The sequence below is a fragment of the Schistocerca piceifrons genome, chromosome 11, assembly GCF_021461385.2.
Source record: "Schistocerca piceifrons isolate TAMUIC-IGC-003096 chromosome 11, iqSchPice1.1, whole genome shotgun sequence".
Taxonomy (NCBI): Eukaryota; Metazoa; Arthropoda; class Insecta; order Orthoptera; family Acrididae; genus Schistocerca; species Schistocerca piceifrons.
The window spans coordinates 37106192-37123156 of record NC_060148.1 but is presented as its reverse complement, the minus strand read 5'-3'; the positions used below and the strand labels follow the sequence as shown (position 1 = coordinate 37123156).

General features: G+C 38.5%; 1 protein-coding gene across 4 annotated transcripts in view; it reads left to right on the top strand.

Annotated features, from left to right (window-relative positions):
- Positions 1–15875, top strand: part of LOC124720114 — a 100737-nt gene extending 84862 nt beyond the window's left edge. For all 4 annotated transcript variants that reach the window (XM_047245412.1, XM_047245410.1, XM_047245411.1 and 1 more), the window contains 2 exons: positions 4376–4457; positions 15539–15875. In XM_047245412.1, coding sequence (XP_047101368.1) covers positions 4376–4457; positions 15539–15655 — 199 coding nt within the window. In that variant the 3' untranslated portion in view covers positions 15656–15875. The remainder of the gene's footprint in view (positions 1–4375; positions 4458–15538) is intronic.
- Positions 15876–16965: the final 1090 nt, after the last annotated feature.

The window sequence follows — 16965 nt, the reverse complement described above, 5'->3', positions numbered from 1 at the left end:
CTACCAACATTTTTCAGAACTTCCGCTTACTTTGCACTCGATTCTAAGCCGCAGGCGGTTTTTTGGAATACAAAAACCGGAAAAAAAGTGCGGCTTAGATTCGAGTAAATACGGTATGCTGTGGCCTCCATATGATTATAAATTGAAAGTACAAATTACTGTAAGCAGTCGCATTTCTTGTTTTGCCCACTACACATTTGTTTCGGATAACTATAACCTCTCATCAACTGAATTTATGTCAATTAATAAGGTGACTTCTGAGAAATCTGTGGTCTCAGGATTCTTTTTTCCCAGTCCTGTTTATGTGAGATACAACACTGAAAGATAGTGCCACAAATTCAGTACAATCAATCTCACATACAAATCCTCCAGGTCTTATTAAATGACATAAATCCACCTGAGGGGAAAGGGGTGTAATTCTACAAAATGCCTAGTATGAAGAATAAGAAATGTGTTGGTCGAAGTAATCTGTATCTTTAACTTATTCTAGAAACTGCCAAACCATACCTTGACCAACAAGGCCGCTCTCCCCAATTGAGATCATTTGGAGCAATATGGACAGGTCCCTCCAACCGGCACAGGATTTTGACTATCTAACATGCCACTTGGACAGAATTTGGCACAGTATCCCTCAGGAACGACATACAGCAAGTCTATCAATCACTGCCAAGCAGAATAGCTGCTTTCGTAAGGGCCAAAGATGTGCCAGTGCAGTATTGACTTTCTCAGTTTTTGAAGCTCTTTCTCTTGAATAAATCATAAAATTTTCTGAAATCGTAATCGTGTGTTTGTCTGTACATGTACATCACATCTATCGATTTCTGTCCCATTTGGATAATTCCTTCATAGTGCCCTTTTTTCCTCAGATTGTATTTTGCTGTTTAAATAAAAACAATATGTAAACCTTTGTACAGGGTGTTCAAAAAAGTCTCTCCGCAGTGCCATATGATTGTTCGTGCGCCTGGGTTACTTCCCTTCAAGTGGACTCCCCCAACATTCCACTGTTCCATTTATCTCAGCCAGCATCGGTAGTGTCGTTGGTGTGTGTTGTTAGTGTTGACGTGAACGTTTAAGTTTCGTTTCTTTGTTCATTTGTTTTGTTTTTGTTGCAACCACACATACTGCTCGTGTTTCAATGTCACTGCTTACTGATGTTTCTGGTGATCGCATAATTTCACAGGGATTTTTGCCTCCACGATCGCCTGACCTAACACCACCCAACTTTTTCATCAGCGAAAGCAACCGACTATAAAAACCGTCAAAATCCATCGATGAATTTGAAACTGCAATATCCACTTTCACTGCTTCTGTTACAGAAGAATTATTAAAGCTTGTGTTTGGAAACATGATAAGACGAATAGAGTTTTGTATTCAACAACAGGGGGACACTTTCAACATTTAATGTGAAAATTTGTAAGTAAAAATGAATATTCAATAAATTAATGATTTGTATTTCACTGAGTTTCATTTCGGTATATTCACTGCGGCTAACAATCATATGGCACTGCAGAGAGACTTTTTGAACACCCCATACATATAAGTTTAATCATTGTAGGGCAAAATCAGGTAAACTTCTAAAAGAAAACGATTGAGTGTGTAGCACTCAGAATCTACACCATTTGATCAAAAGTATTCGGGCACCACAAAAAACATATGTTTTTCATATTAGGTGAGTTGTGCTGCCACCTACTGCCAGGTACTCCATATCAGTGACCTTGGTAGTCGTGAGAGAGCAGAATGGGGCACTCTGCAGAACTCACAGACTTCAAACATGGTCGGGTGATAGGGTGTCACTTGTGTCACACATCTGTATGCAAAATTTCCACACTCCTAAACATCCCTATGTCCATTGTTTCCGATGTGATAGTGAAGTGGAAACGTGAAGGGACACGTACAGCACAGAAGCGTACAGGCCGATCTCGTCTGTTGACTGACAGAGACTGCCGACAGTTGAAGTCGGTCGTAATGTGAAATAGCCAGACATCTGTCAGACCATCACACAGAAATTACAAACTGCATCAGGATCCACTTCAAGTACTATGACAGTTAGGCAGGAGGTGAGAAAACTTCGATTTCACGGTCGAGTGGCTGCTCATAAGCCACACATCACACCAGTACATGCCAAATGACGCCTCGCTTGGTCTGAGGAGCATAAACATTTGACAGTTGAACAGTGGAGATGTTGTGTGGAGTGACGAATCATGGTACACAATGTGGCGATGTGATGGCAGGATGTGGGTATGGCGTATGCCCGGTGAACGTCATCTGCCAGCGTGTGTAGTGCCAACACTAAAAGTCGGAGGCGATGATGTTATGGTGTGGTCATGTTTTTCATGGAGGGAGCTTGCACCCTTTGTTGTTTTGTTTGGCACTATCACAGCACAGGCCTACATTGATGTTTTAAGCACCTTCTCGCTTCCCACTGCTGAAGAGCAATTCAAGGATGGCGATTGCATCTTTCAACGTGATCGAGCACATGTTCGTAATACACAGCCTGTGGTGTAGTGGTTACGCATCAATAACATCCCTGTAATGGACTGGCCTGGACAGAGTCCTGACGTGAATCCTGTAGAACACCTTTGGGATGTTGTGGAATGCCGACTTTGTACCAGGCCTCTGCTCAGTGCAGCACTCCATGAAGAATGGGCTGCCATTGCCCAAGAAACCATCCAGCACCTGATTGAACATATGCCTGTGAGAACGGAAGCTGTCATCAAGGCTAACAGTGGGCCAACACCATATTGAATTCCAGCATTACTGATGGAGGCTGCCACGAACTTGTAAGTCATTTTCAGCTAGGTGTCTGGATACTTTTGATCGCATAGTGTAAGTTCTACTCTTGCAAACTACAATTTTTTTTTTTCACTTAAAAGTGCTGTTTGCTACTCATTATTTGTGTAAATCCAAACATATTTGAAAAACACACATCTTTAGTTTTCTGAGAAAATAAAACATATCTGGTATAAATTCTACGCTGTGGCATTGTTTGAGTTTTGGCAAACGTCACTGTGGTAGAAGAAAAACTAGTGACAAGTCATAATCACTATCTTGTCCTTTGAAGAACGTTTGTATAAACTTTAACTGCATTTGACTCATTTGCCTGCAGTACAATCTCCGCAACATCCAAAAGTTGTGTTTATTTTTCAGAAACTATGCCACTGCTGCAAAAAGCACACATCCTGTTACACAAAGTACTAAATCTTTGCTATAGTATTGTTTGTACACTACCCAAGATTTTTCAATATTTTTGTTATTAATTGTCCACAATATTATTGCACCTGGGAGCGGGAGCTTATCTTCAGTCAGTGCGTAATTGGCATTGGTAGTGTGTGTACAATTGACTTTAAAGCATTGACAGTGCGATGTGTTTTCCTTAGTCAGCATTGTATTTGTTTACTGTAATATCACCATGTAGTTCCAAAATAATGGTGAATTGCAATGATATGATTGAGTAGTATGTAGTTTGTCGGTGGTGGTGGTGGTGGTGGTGGTGGTGGTGTAATCGTCTCTCCCCCTACAATTTTTACCCCCCTCCCTCCCCGGTTTCCTCCTTTACACGTCCGGATGTGTAATATCAACCAATCCCTTCTTTTAATAAAGTTGTGCCGTAAATTCCTTTTTTCCTGAATTTGATCCAGTACCACCTCATTGGTTACTCGATCTACACATCTGATCTTGCGCATTCTTCTGCAGCACTGCATTTCAAAAACTTGTAGTCACTTGTCAGAACTGTTTATTGTCCACTTTTCACTTCTGTACAAGGTTGCATTCCAGACAAATACCCGCAGAAAAGATTTCCTAACATATTTATCTTCAATGTTAACAAATTTATGTTTTTCGGAAATGTCTTTCTTCCTTTTTCCAGTCTGTCTTTTATATCCTTCGACCATCATCAGTATATTTTACTGCCAAAATACAAAATTTATCTATGAGTTTGTCTCATTTCTTAATATAACAATTTGTCTGAACTATAAATCTTTTTACTAAATTCTTCTTGCTTTCCTTCAGACCTCCTTCAGTGTAGAGGTGGAATAGCATCAGAGGCAGGGTTGTACCCTATCTCATTCCCTTCTTAACTACTGCTCCCCTTCCATATCCTTAGATTATTATAGCTTATTGAATTGATATGTACATAATTTGCCAGCCGTTACTAGTGTATCATTTATATAGTGAACCAACGTAGTGATCCATCTGGGCCAACTTTATTGTTGTTTTCATATACTTCTCGTGAACCAATCTGCCAAAATACCAGAATAACGACTAGTTACATTTCTTTACATCTCTGTCCACAGCATACATTACACCTTAATTTAAGAAGAAATAGAACTTCAGTTTCAGTGAAAGTAAGTCATTTGCTTTCTTGTTCTATGTGCAGGTCAGCCCACTCTTCTAAAATGAAAGAAGGCCATTCCGAAAACACTGACATGACGGCCGTATACCTGTACAGAAATATTTTTGTAAGTACCTATATTTTATGTAAGTGACTGTTTCAAACATCTTTTCTTTTGTAGAAGGGACCAATGTTAAGTGTTGTGCTCCACTTATTCTGCAAGTATTTGGCATTATTAGGGGCTTTATATTTATAATATTTTCTGGCTGTAATCACTTTCCATAAAATTGTGTCGATCTGTAGACTACAAAATGTTGGAAAATGTTGAGCCAACATTTTGGCAACCTCTCCAAGTGGCATTCATCAGGGTACATTATGTATTTTGGCAGTGCTGGAACACAGGAGAGTTTTACAAAAACTAACTGGAGATTTCCTGTGTGGAAATTCCAGACACCACAAGTGAAAGTGCATTTGGGTTTGAAATTGTAGAGAGTGTAATGGGGGAGAGAGAGAGAAAGAGAGAGAGAGAGAGAGAGAGAAAAACATGGCTTTATAAATCTTATATACTAAACACTAACACAGTTTCTAAATACGTGAACTGTAATAGTAATTCAGTGTTCTGTTACACATTCATGCACAGAATGCTGTAATAATTAAGGATACAAAATAAATATAGTATAAAAGTAACCAGCCCTGATGTTGAGGATCATTTACTTCACTTACCCATTGATAAAAGGCACTACTTTTTGATGTCATTATACTATCCAGCCTTCATATTCAATAAAATTCTCCATCTTCTAAGAGAGTTGCCATTTATAATTTATTTAACAAATTTAACAAAAGTTTAAGCTTTGGATACTTCCTTTAAAAATCGAAGTATAGGAAGTCTAAGAACATCACTGTCTTTGGTAAGGTTTGGACTTCAGTATTATCACAACAGAATTTTGAAATATTACAAGGCGCAACAGTGGTCATTTGCTTGAAATTGTATTGTAATTAACTAATAGATTTTCAATTACAGGCATTTAAGCTAAACTAATCACTTTTTGAGATTGTGAAAAATGGGTCTACAGTGTTAACTTTCTTTTTTTTTTTTTTTTTTCTTCCCTCTCTCTCTCTCCCTCTCTCTCTCTCTCTCTCTCTCTCTTTAGGTTTCAATTTTGAAGTACACATTTTTGTATTGTACCGTCTTTATAATGTCTTCAGATCCTGTTGTCTCCTGAATTAACAAATTTTAAGTGGTCAAGGGATAGTGTCTGTGACTTGTAATCAAAACGTCTTACTTGTAATCAAAACATATTCGGTCACAGGTTTGAAACCTGTCACCATTTAAATTTTGATTAATAATCAGCATTGGTGGCCGGAGACTTCAGACAGAAGTCACCCTCATTCTGCCAAGCCTTGACAAGGAGGGCAGAGGGGCAGGCAGAGGTTCAGGGCACTCTCTTGTCCTTGGAGTGGGAAACTGCCCCTGAAGGTGGAAGAAACAGCAATGATCAATGGTATGGGGATGCAGAAGGCAATGGAAACCACTTCATTAGAAACACACAACATGTATCCACAGGACATGTGGCCTGTAATTGAAAAAAGTGTCATGATGATCTCTCCATTGACAAAAGATTCCGAAATAGCCTCCCAGAAGAGACTGCCTAGGGGGTGACCATGAGAAAAACATTGAATAACCAATGAAAGGATGACGTTCTACAAGTCGGAGTGTGGAATGTTAGAAGCTTGAATGTGTTAGGGAAGCTAGAAAACCTGAGAAGAGAAATGAAAAGGCTCAATCTAGATAGAGTAGGGGCAGTGAAGTAAAATGGAATGGAGACAAGGATAGTCAGATGAGTATAGTGCAATATCAGCAGTAGCAGAAAATTGTATAACTGCAGTAGAATTTGTTATGAATAGGAAAGTGGGGCAGAGAGTGTTTTACCCTGAACAGTTCAGTGATAGGATTGTTCTTGTCAGAATTGACACCAAACCAACACCGACAACAATAGTTCAGGTATACAAGCCGACGTCACAAGCTGAAGAGATGAGAGAAAGTATATGAGAATATTGGAAGGGTAATACAGTATGTAAAGGGAGATGAAAATCTAATAGTCATTGGGGGACTGGAATGCTAGGGGAAGGAGTAGAAGAAACGATTATTGGGGAGTTGGGCTTGGGACAAGGAATGAGAGAGGAGAAAGGCTGATTGAGTTCTGTAATAAATTTCGGCTAGTAATAGCGAATACTCTGTTCAAGAATCACTAGAAGAGGAAGTATAGTGCACAGCTTGTGGCCTAGGGGCTAGCGTTGCTGCCTCTGGATCATGGAGTCCCGGGTTTAATTCCTGGCCGGGTTCGGGATTTTCTCTGCCCGGGGACTGGGTGTTTGTGTTGTCATCATCATCATCATCATCATCGTCATCATCGTTTGTGAGAGTGACTAGATTGGATTGTGGGAAAGAATGGACTGTGTAGAAATTGGGACTTTGTACAGGTGCTGATGATCACGCAGGATGACAATGATTGTTTTGTGGTGTACTCAACCCCACGGAACAATAATCATCACAAGGAAGTATACTTGGAAAAGGCCAGGTGATACAGAAAGAGTTCAGTTAGATTACATCATGGTCAGACAGACTTTCCGAAATCAGATACTGGTTTGTAATGCGTACCAAGGAGTAGATACAGATTCAGATCACAATGTAGTAGGGATGAATAGTAGGCTGAAGTTTGAATGATTAGGCATAAAGAATCAATATGCAAAAAGATGAGATACAGAAGTACTAAGGAATGACGAGAAAAGTTTGAAGTTCACTAAGGCAATAGACATAGCAATAAGCAATAGCACAGTAGGCAATACTGTTGAAAAGGAATGGACAATGCTAAAAAGGGCAGTCACAGAAGTTGGAAGGAAAAACATAGGTACAAAGAAGTTAACTGTGAAGAAACTGTGGGCAACAGAAGGTATACTTCAGTTGTTCGATGAAGGAGGAAAGTACAAAAATCTTCAGGGAAATTCAGGAATACAGAAATAAAAGTAGCTGAGGAATGAAATACATAGGAAATGCAGGAAAGCTAAGTAGAAATGGCTGCATGAAAAATGTGAAGAAATTGAAAGAGAAATTATTGTTGGAAGGACTGACTCAGCATATAGGAAAGTCAAAACAACCTTCAGTGAAATTAAATGCAAGGGTGGTAACATTGAGGTTGCAATGGGAGTTCCACTGTAAAATGCAGAGGAGAGAGGTGGAAAGAGTACACTGAAACCTATATGAAGGGGAAGATTTGTCTGATATGTTAGAAGAAGAAGATTTATAAGAGATAGGCATCCAGGATTAGACTCAAAATTTAGTAGAGTTTTGTAGGACTTAAGACCAAATAAGGCAGAAGGGATAGACAACATTTCATCAAAATTTCTAAAATCATTGGGAGGAGTTTCAACAAAATGACTATTCATGTTGTGTAGAATGTATGAGTCCGGCAACATACCATGGGACTTTTGGAAAAATATCATTCACCTATTCCAAAGACTGCAAGTGCTGAAAAGTGGGAGAATTATTGCACATGCAGCCTAACAGCTCATGTGTTCAAGCAACTGACAATAATAATGTACGAAGAATGGAAAAGAAAATTGAGGACGTGTTGAGATGACCAGGTTGGCTTTAAGAAAGATAAAGGCACTAGAGGGGCAATTCTGACATTGTGCTTGATAATGGAAGCAAGACTAAAGGACAATCAAGACACATTCATAGGAATTTTCAGCCTGGAAAAAGTGTTTGACAATGAAAAATGGTGTAAGCTGTTCGAAATTCTGAGAAAAATAGGCGGAACTTGTAAGGAAAGACTGTAATACACAATACACACAAAAGGGAACAATAAGAGTGGAAGATCAAGAACAAAGTGCTCAGATGGAAAAGGGTGTAAGACAGGGATGTAGTCTTTCGCCCTTACTGTTCAATCTGTACATTGAAGAAGCAATGATGAGATAAAAGAAAGGTTCTGGGGTGGATTAAAATTCAAGGTGAGAGGATACAATTCACTGATGACATTGCTACCCTGAGCAAAAGTCAAGAAGTTTCAAGAAGAATTACATGATCTGCTGAATGGAATGAACAGTTTAATGAATGCAGAATGTGGATTGAGAGTAAATCGAAGAAAGATGAAAGTAATGAGAAGTTGCAGATATGAGAATATCAGGATTGACGGTCATGAAGTAGATGAAGTTAAGGAATTCTGCTACTTAATCAGCAAAATAACCAATGATGGATGGAGCAAGGAGGAGATCAAAAGCAGACTAGCCAAGAAAAGTCTACTAGTATCAAACATAGGCCTTAATTTGAGGATGAAATTTCTGCGATTGTACGTTTGGAGTGCAGTGCTGTATGGTAATGAAACACGGACTGCTGTAAAACCAGAAAAGAAGAGAATTGAAGCATTTGAGATGTCATGCTACAGATGAATGTTGATAAGGTGAAGAATGAGGAGATTCTGTGCAGAATTGGAGAGGAAAGGGAAATATGGAAAACACTGACAAGGAGAAAGGACAGGATGATAGGACATCTGTTAAGACGTTAGGGAATCACTTCTGTACTAGAGGGAGCTGTAAAGGATAAAAACTGTAGAGGAAGACTGAATTTGGAATACATCCAGCACATAATTGAGTATGTAGGAGAGGAATTCGGTACTAGAGGGAGCTGAAAAGGGCAAAAACTGTAGAGGAAGACTGAATTTGGAATACGTCCAGCACATAATTGAGTATGTAGGAGAGGAATGCAGCCCGCCATTGAATTAATCAGAAGACTGATGATTAAAAGAAAAGTGGAAACAATTAGACCACAGTCTAATTAGATAGAATATTTGTGTGATAATAAAAAGAATGAGAGATACTTCACCAAATGTGAAAGTTGATAAATTTGTGTACACTTGTGGGGTAGTCATGATTCTGTATTTGTGATAGTCCTGGAGCACATTAAGTGGTTGTATTAAACATGCCCCCCCCCCCAGGTTTTGGCGTCTTCAGTACACACATGATTATAGAGTTCTCCTGTTGTACCTTTCCTCCTAGAGGATCACACTTTCAGGTGTCGTTTCTGATTCTGATTTCCAGCAAGTCATCAGGTTGTCCATTTAAAAGGAAAGAAAATGGTGGTAGTTCTATACCAGCAAACTGAATTATAATCTTAATACAGTATAACCCTGCTTTTACGTTTCCGGAATTAATGTTTTCCTGCTGTTTACGACATTTCTTATCGGTCCCATCAAATTTCCTATGCCCACGATGTTAATTTGATTTTGCGTCAACATATTTTTAACTTTCCAGCAATTTACGCCATATGAAAACATGTTTGTGGACAAAATATGATGCTGGCATGATGTTGGCTGTCCAGTAGTGTTTACAAATATTAAGTGTTTAAGTTTCTTGACACCAGGGCACTCTTCTACTCAGCGGATTTGAACTGGTAAATGAGTAAAAGTTGTCTCAATTCGTGCCGTATCTCCCGCCGTTGCCAAACTCTAATGGTGTGGTGGCTGATGGAGTAACTGGGTTTATTCGATTGAAGATATCGTGACCAATCACAACCATTCTCAAACTGTTTCTACTGCGCAAATGCAGCTTTGTGATTGTTGTGATCATTGGGACAGCTTTTTCGAACCATATTTAGCGTGTTTTGGCTTTTGGCCACTTGGAGCGCTAGTTGACGCAGTCATTCACTTTGCGTTGCTCAAATGTTTTAATGTATACACAGCGACGGTTATGTATTGTATCCATGCTGAGCAAAACGTGTATTGAGAATTTATTCTCGTTGTCAAGTGCAGTATTTATGTATGTACTTTTTTGTGATGTTACACAAACAAACAATGAGAGTGATAGTTTGCGTGTGTGTGTGTGGTTTCCTACATAACTGATGAGGCACAGTATCTCATAACCTCAAAACGACAACTGCAGTGCAAGAGACACAGAATAACACACATTCAGACACCATACAAAATACATATTTGCACTTGACAACGAGAAAAAATTCTCAAAACGTGTCATGGTAAGCATGAAAAAACATGTAACTAGTGCAGTATTTCATTATTTAAATAAAGAATGACATGTACAGGCCTTCAAAAACATTGATTGTGACATGAAATTGAGTCAAATGTTCTTACTTCACAGACAGTTATCAGTTTCAGTTACATCAGTGGTTTTTATTAGGTAATAATCTTTCATTAGATAGTGAAAAAGTCCCTGACAAGTCTTTTGATGCCTGTTATGTACATATATCACACATAAAGTGCAAGTGGGTATCCTATACGTAACTTTTACAGCTTAAAATGTTATTTCCCACATTTTACTTTTTCCAGCGGTTTACACCATTTTTTTGAAGTTTGAAAAGTGTAAAAGCAGGGGTTTCACTGTATCTTCTAACCCAACTACATGCACTTGAATACATTACATGCAGACTCATGAAAGTACAGTTGGTTGGTTGGTTAGATTATACTCACAATGGTGGCAGTTCTGAACATAAGAGTCAAAAGAAGAATGAGTATTTGCTTTTCAATATTCCTGATCTTCTTTCATAATTTTCAAAACCAGCAACTTGGTAATGTCTACCAACGTTGAATGACAACTCCTCTTATTTTAGTCCTCTGGTTGATGCAGCTTTGTGCCTTTCAACATTTTCAGTAGTGAAATCCGTGGGTATAATAAATGTTGATGAACTTTTGTGACATATGTGTGAGTACAAACATTGTGTTCAATCAGTTTCTCACATTAAAAGTTGATTATTTCTTGTTCATTAGCATTGTTGTCTAGCACATACATGGAATTATGTAGGAATGGAGTACTCTGAGATCCTGCTTGACACACTGTGATGTCGGTAGCTCTGTGCAACACGTCACCTGAAAAATACCTCAGAAAATAATAAAAATACAAAACAAATATCTGAACTTATACAGGTTATTATCTACCTATAAAAATACTTTTCTTGATTACTCACCTCTCATTTAATTATTATTAAAATTATAATAAAATTTGGTGTACATATGCTTGCTCATGTATAGACAATGAGGGTACAGAAAATTTTGCTTGTCTAATGCCTATGAGACACTTCCTGGAATTAATGCAGCTGCATTCGGTACCCTCTCAACAATAAACATAGAGATGTGGAATGTATTAACAGGACAAGCAAAGAACACAAAAAAATAAATGGCTGTATTCTGGCCATCAGCAGGTTTTTCTGTGAAATTGACATGATTTATATTCAAGAATTTGCCCGTGGTGTAGGAGGAGTTATTAAGGAGGAATATCTTTAATCTGCATTTGAAAAATACTGCTATTATCTGTGGGGCATGTACAATTTCCACAGATTTCTACTTCTTTCTGTGCCAAAGTCCTTTTCATTAAAGGGTAATGCAGATCATTTTCCCTTCCACCATTGTACTTGTGAATCTCTGTGTTACTCTCAAACACAGCTGTATTGTTGACAAATTTTTTTACAGGGGAACAGATGTAATGTGAGGCACTGATTAATATTCCCAGCTTCTTAGTGAGATGCCTGCAAGATGTACATGGGCGAACATAATTCTAATTACTTTCTTAATGCGATGAATACTTTTTGATTAAGTGAGAAGTTGCCCCAGAAATTATCCCATAGGATGTCAGTGAGTGAAAATATGCAAATTGTTATTTTACTGACTTCCACCAGCTCGCACATGTCTAATTGTAGCTAGATTGATGAGTTCTGTGGTGTACACTTGCAGCCACTGGCTACCAGTTTGCCACTTGTGGATCACATTTCTAGTTGGGCATTATTAAACCCACACATATGTGCACTGTGCAGCATGCTGAGAAGTTACACCACTATTTTACTAATTTTTGTTTTGGGAAGGGCACATAATTCAATCAGTTTTGTTTTCCAATTATTTTTTCTTATATTTGCAATTTTTAGTATCACATTGTGAACTGTAGTCTTCAGTTATAACAGTCAGAGAGCAGACATGTTTACACTCAGTGGCTCTCCTGGCCTGATCAGCTAGTCTGTGACAAGTTACTGTGTAATGGATTCTATTGCTTGTAGTTCTTAGAATGAAGTTTTCATGAAGCAGTGGAGTGTGCACTGATATGGAACTTTGTGTCAGATTAAAATTGTTTGCAAGCTGTGACGCAAATTCGGGACCATTGTCTGTCGCAGGCAAGTGCTCTACAAACTGAGCTACCCGACCATGACTTGTGACCTATCCTCACTGCCTTACTTTGGCCAGTAGCTTGCATCCTGCTTTTCAAACTATCAGCACACACCCCAAATTTGTTTTTGGAATGATCCCTCTGTTCTTGACCGAGCTGTGTCTCCACAATATCAGTTTTTTCAGGAGTGCTAGTGCTACAATTTTCACAGGAGGATGTCTGTGAAGTTTTAAAGGTAGAAGATGTACTGGCGAAAGAAAGGCTCTGGTGACTGGTTGTGTGTCATTCTCTGATAGCTCAGTTGGTAGAGCACTTGTCCACAAAAAGCAAAGGTCCCTGGTTTGAGTCCTAGTTCAGCACATGGTTTTAATAATTTTTGAGAATTTGACTGGAGTGGGCATTGTAACTCCACAAATGTTAGCTGCACAAAATAAACTTTTTTTTTTCTTTTTTTTCTTTTTTTTTCAGTTGAAATTGCTTATGTTGATTTTTAAAACACAGTTTGAATCTCCCAAGAAGTTTCATGTAATAGTTCTTTTTCAAACATTCGAGTGTGGATTAGTTTCATACGGTAACGGTAAGTGCAAGTCTGGGCTGAAGCTCGATAGGGTTGAAATTGTAGTCGTCCTTAATTATAGAATTTAAGACGCTCACTTTCATTTATCTGCTAAGTGGTAGATTGGAAATGGGAGATGGGATTACTGCTAGGCACACGACTGAAGTGCTTAACCTGCCATCATTTACCTGTATGCAGGTTCTGCACTCCCAACTAAACATTTTCCAGTTGCTTTCAATTAAATTTGTGAATGTTAATGTTCACTGAAATGTCAGCAAGATGGGATGGACAGTTACGGTGTGCACACTTCCTTGCATATACTGACAAGAGTGTGTTGTCTGTATTGTCATTGCCAGCATTTCAAATGTCTAATGTGTCTCCGCAGCGCTCCATCTCAAAAGGATTACTTTTGAGGAAGACTTCCTCTCACTAAGCATTTAGTTCATATTCTGCAGGGGCACTGGTAATTAGTGTGTATATGTAGAAATAATTATGCTGTATGGTGCCATGAAAGCATTGTTGTAGCCTGTCATTAAGGTGGTGAATAGCACAGTTCATCCTAAATTCAGTCTTGTTAATAGTGAGAGAGATAATTAAAGAATATATGTGTTGGCGTGGAAGTGTAAAAATCTCTAGGCCCTTGAAGGTTCTGTGAGATGTTTGGTTATCCAGCCAAATGCAAAATATGCTCAATTTTATTGGGAGGCCAATATGCTATTTTCTTCATTTGTTTTAATGTTTGAAAATGTGTTTTGTTGCCTAAGTGTTAGAACAGTGTGTGTGTGTGTGTGTGTGTGTGTGTGTGTGTGTGTTTGTGTGTGTGTGTGTGTGTGTGTGTGTGTGCGTGCGTGTGTGTCGGTCGAGAGACAGAGAGAGAGAGAGAGAGAGAGAGAGAGAGAGAGAGAGAGAGAGAGAGAGAGAGGTACTAATACAATGTCTTCTTTTTTTAATACAATTTTTCTGAGCATGTAAATGTTTCTATCTGTTTGGGTTGCCCTTTCTACTTCTGTAAGCATTGCCTCTACAACTGCCTCATTGTCACTGATACCAGCTTAAGTGTGGATGTCCTCAGAGAGGTCAGCTCTTCTTTGTTCTCATTAGTTGCTAAATATATCCAGACTGTCTGGTCTCTGGACAACAGGAACTGTAAGGTCTCTCATAGGTCGAAAATGTCAAGAATCCAATGGCATCCTGCCGGGTCTCCGTACCCGTTTAAGTTTCTGCAATTGGCCACTGAATGGTGCTATTGAGATTTAACATTACTACTGTTCGAAAATTAACATTTTGGTGTAGTTAAAACATTTGCAGTTCAGAAACTGGCCAACTATATTGTCTGCAGGGAGTGTTTAAAGAAACAGTGCTCAGGAAATGGATTATATCTGAGTGGTTTCGTCGAATGACTTAAGATTTGCGTGAAAGTCTAACTCGATAACAGTACCTCAAATAGATTTGTTCACCTTTGCTAATGAGACACTTCCAGAAAAGACTACTCACAACTGCTTTGCAGAATCTGGTTGTGGCCGTGCTTCTGTTACCGGTTTATTTCTCGAAGGCTGACCAAAATCAGTTGTTTCAAAAAACATGTGTGCTGTGTGCAACACGATTGAAGGCGGTCCGCATTGGCTTTCCATGAGGTAGAGCCATCCTTAGGCATATTAGAGACTGTAGCACATTTGATTTTGCGTCAACATTTAGTAGCTGTGAATAAGATCTGTTCCCACTGGCTTTCACACAATTTGGCCAAAGTCTGAAAACAGGCTTGTGTCACTTTGTGTGAGAAATGCTTTAGGAAATTCAACTGAGGAAAACAAAATCTGTTTATAACATTATAGCAGGAGACGAAAACTGGTTGTATTTGTAAGAATCGGAAACAAAGAAGTGGTCATCTGTTTGGGTGTCCTCAGGTGAACCAAAACCAAAAGAGGGTCCTGGAAGCATTTTGCTTTCAATTTTGGTTACACTCAGCACATTGTAACCTTTGCTAAAAAAGGATTGAAGAACAGCTAATGCTGAATGGTACACAACAATTTCTTTGGCACAAATCATTGATGGAATCGCGTAAAAAACAACTGAAAACATCACATCATTCTTCATCACTCAATGTCAGTTCTTACACATCACATAAGTTATCTACTGGAGCAAAATCCATCAAATTAATGGCTCATTGTCCACATTCACTTGATTTATTGCCAAATAATTCCGTTTTGTTCCCTTGTGTCAAACAAAAAATACTCGGACAGCAATTTTGTGCCAATACTGGAGTGGAAATTTTTTTTTTTCAGAATTGGTTCAAATATGTGCAGAATTGAATAAATTTAAAGGCAACTGTTTTGAGAGACAGTAAAATGATTTTTACAAAAAGGTGTTTTTCTTTCGTTGTTTTTGAAAAAACTTGAAAGGCAGCCGCTGCACATCATTTTGGTACTATAGCATCATAATAAATGACTGAGTGCTGCCAGAAAGCCTCTACTTTTTTATGGTTTTATCGTTTTCAGAGCAAAGTGCAGGAGATATTGGACCATAGTAAAACAGCTTCAGAGGGCAGGAGAGACAGTTCTGGAAAGAAACCCTCAACATCTGAAGCAGAAAATGGAAGAACGAAGAACAGATAGCATTAATTTCCATATGGTGATGCATAAGGTGGATGTAGACAGAGTTAGGTTATCTGACTTAAAAGGTAAAATATTTGATGGTATTAAAAATGTAAATAATAGAACATAATAATAGAGTGCTATTAACTGTGTACCAGTGTGTCGGGGGTACTTATTACGTTCCCATTAGTCATCCCATCCATTCCAGTCAAGTCCAGAATGGAGCCATCGAGTCATTCTGATGCCCACTGCATCTGTCGTTAATTACAACATTGCTCTTTGTCAGATGGATCTTCTTAAGTGTCATTTATCCCAGATTGTATGAAAGCAAATATGGATGTATGAGCATGTGCTGACAATTCACTGTTGTTTGCTTGTATCTGTGACTAGTTGTATACACTGAAGGGACCAGGAGAGAACACAGTAAAGTAAGCTTATATGTTTTTTCACTGAGTGCCATACAGGTGTGACTCAATAGAATTCTGGTTACGGTTCTGGTATAAAACTCTGAGATTGACATAGGACTATTTTGCATGGTGGGTGTGTTGTTCTTGATTCAGCAAGCAAAATGTAACAGGAAAAGAAAAATGTATTAATAGATGTCCAAATTTCTATGCAGGTGTGCAGCGCTTCACTGAACTGCAGCTCCATCCTTCCTTAGAATTATTTTATTATCTTGCAAGTACTTTAGTTGACACTTCAAGCTGGCTTCTTGTTAGAGCTGAGGAGAAAATTTAAAAGTAGAACATTAATTACTGACATGCACAATTAAGACACATAAAGCTTTTGGCCACAGTCTTCATCAGTAAAAGATAGACATGCACCATTTTCACACACAAACGGGCACACCTCATGCACACACGACTGCCAACCCTGGCATCTCACGCCGGACTGCATTTCAGTCCGAGATGCTGAAGTTTGCGGTCGTGTGTATGAGGTGTGTTTGCTTGTATGTGTTTGTGTGTTGTATGTTTCTCTTTTACTGATTAAGGCTGTGGGCTGAAGTTTTATATTAGTGTCTTTTGATTATGCCTGTCTGCAACTTGATGTGTCTTGTTTGTGGTAAGTAGCAATCTATCTTTTCTTACATTGATGATATTCCTGCCTGGAGTTTCCATTTTTTGAATGGTAATTACTGACAAGCGACATAGCCTAAAGAATAGATAGCATTTACACACTGCAAATGGAGAAATTTACAAAAACCTTGTGCCTTAAATAGTTCCTGATGTTTGCAGTGATATATGTAAAGCACAGATTTCATTAATGTACATGTAAGGAAGATAATGTCACTAAAGTACAATTATTGAAATGTGAAATATATATACAAGGGG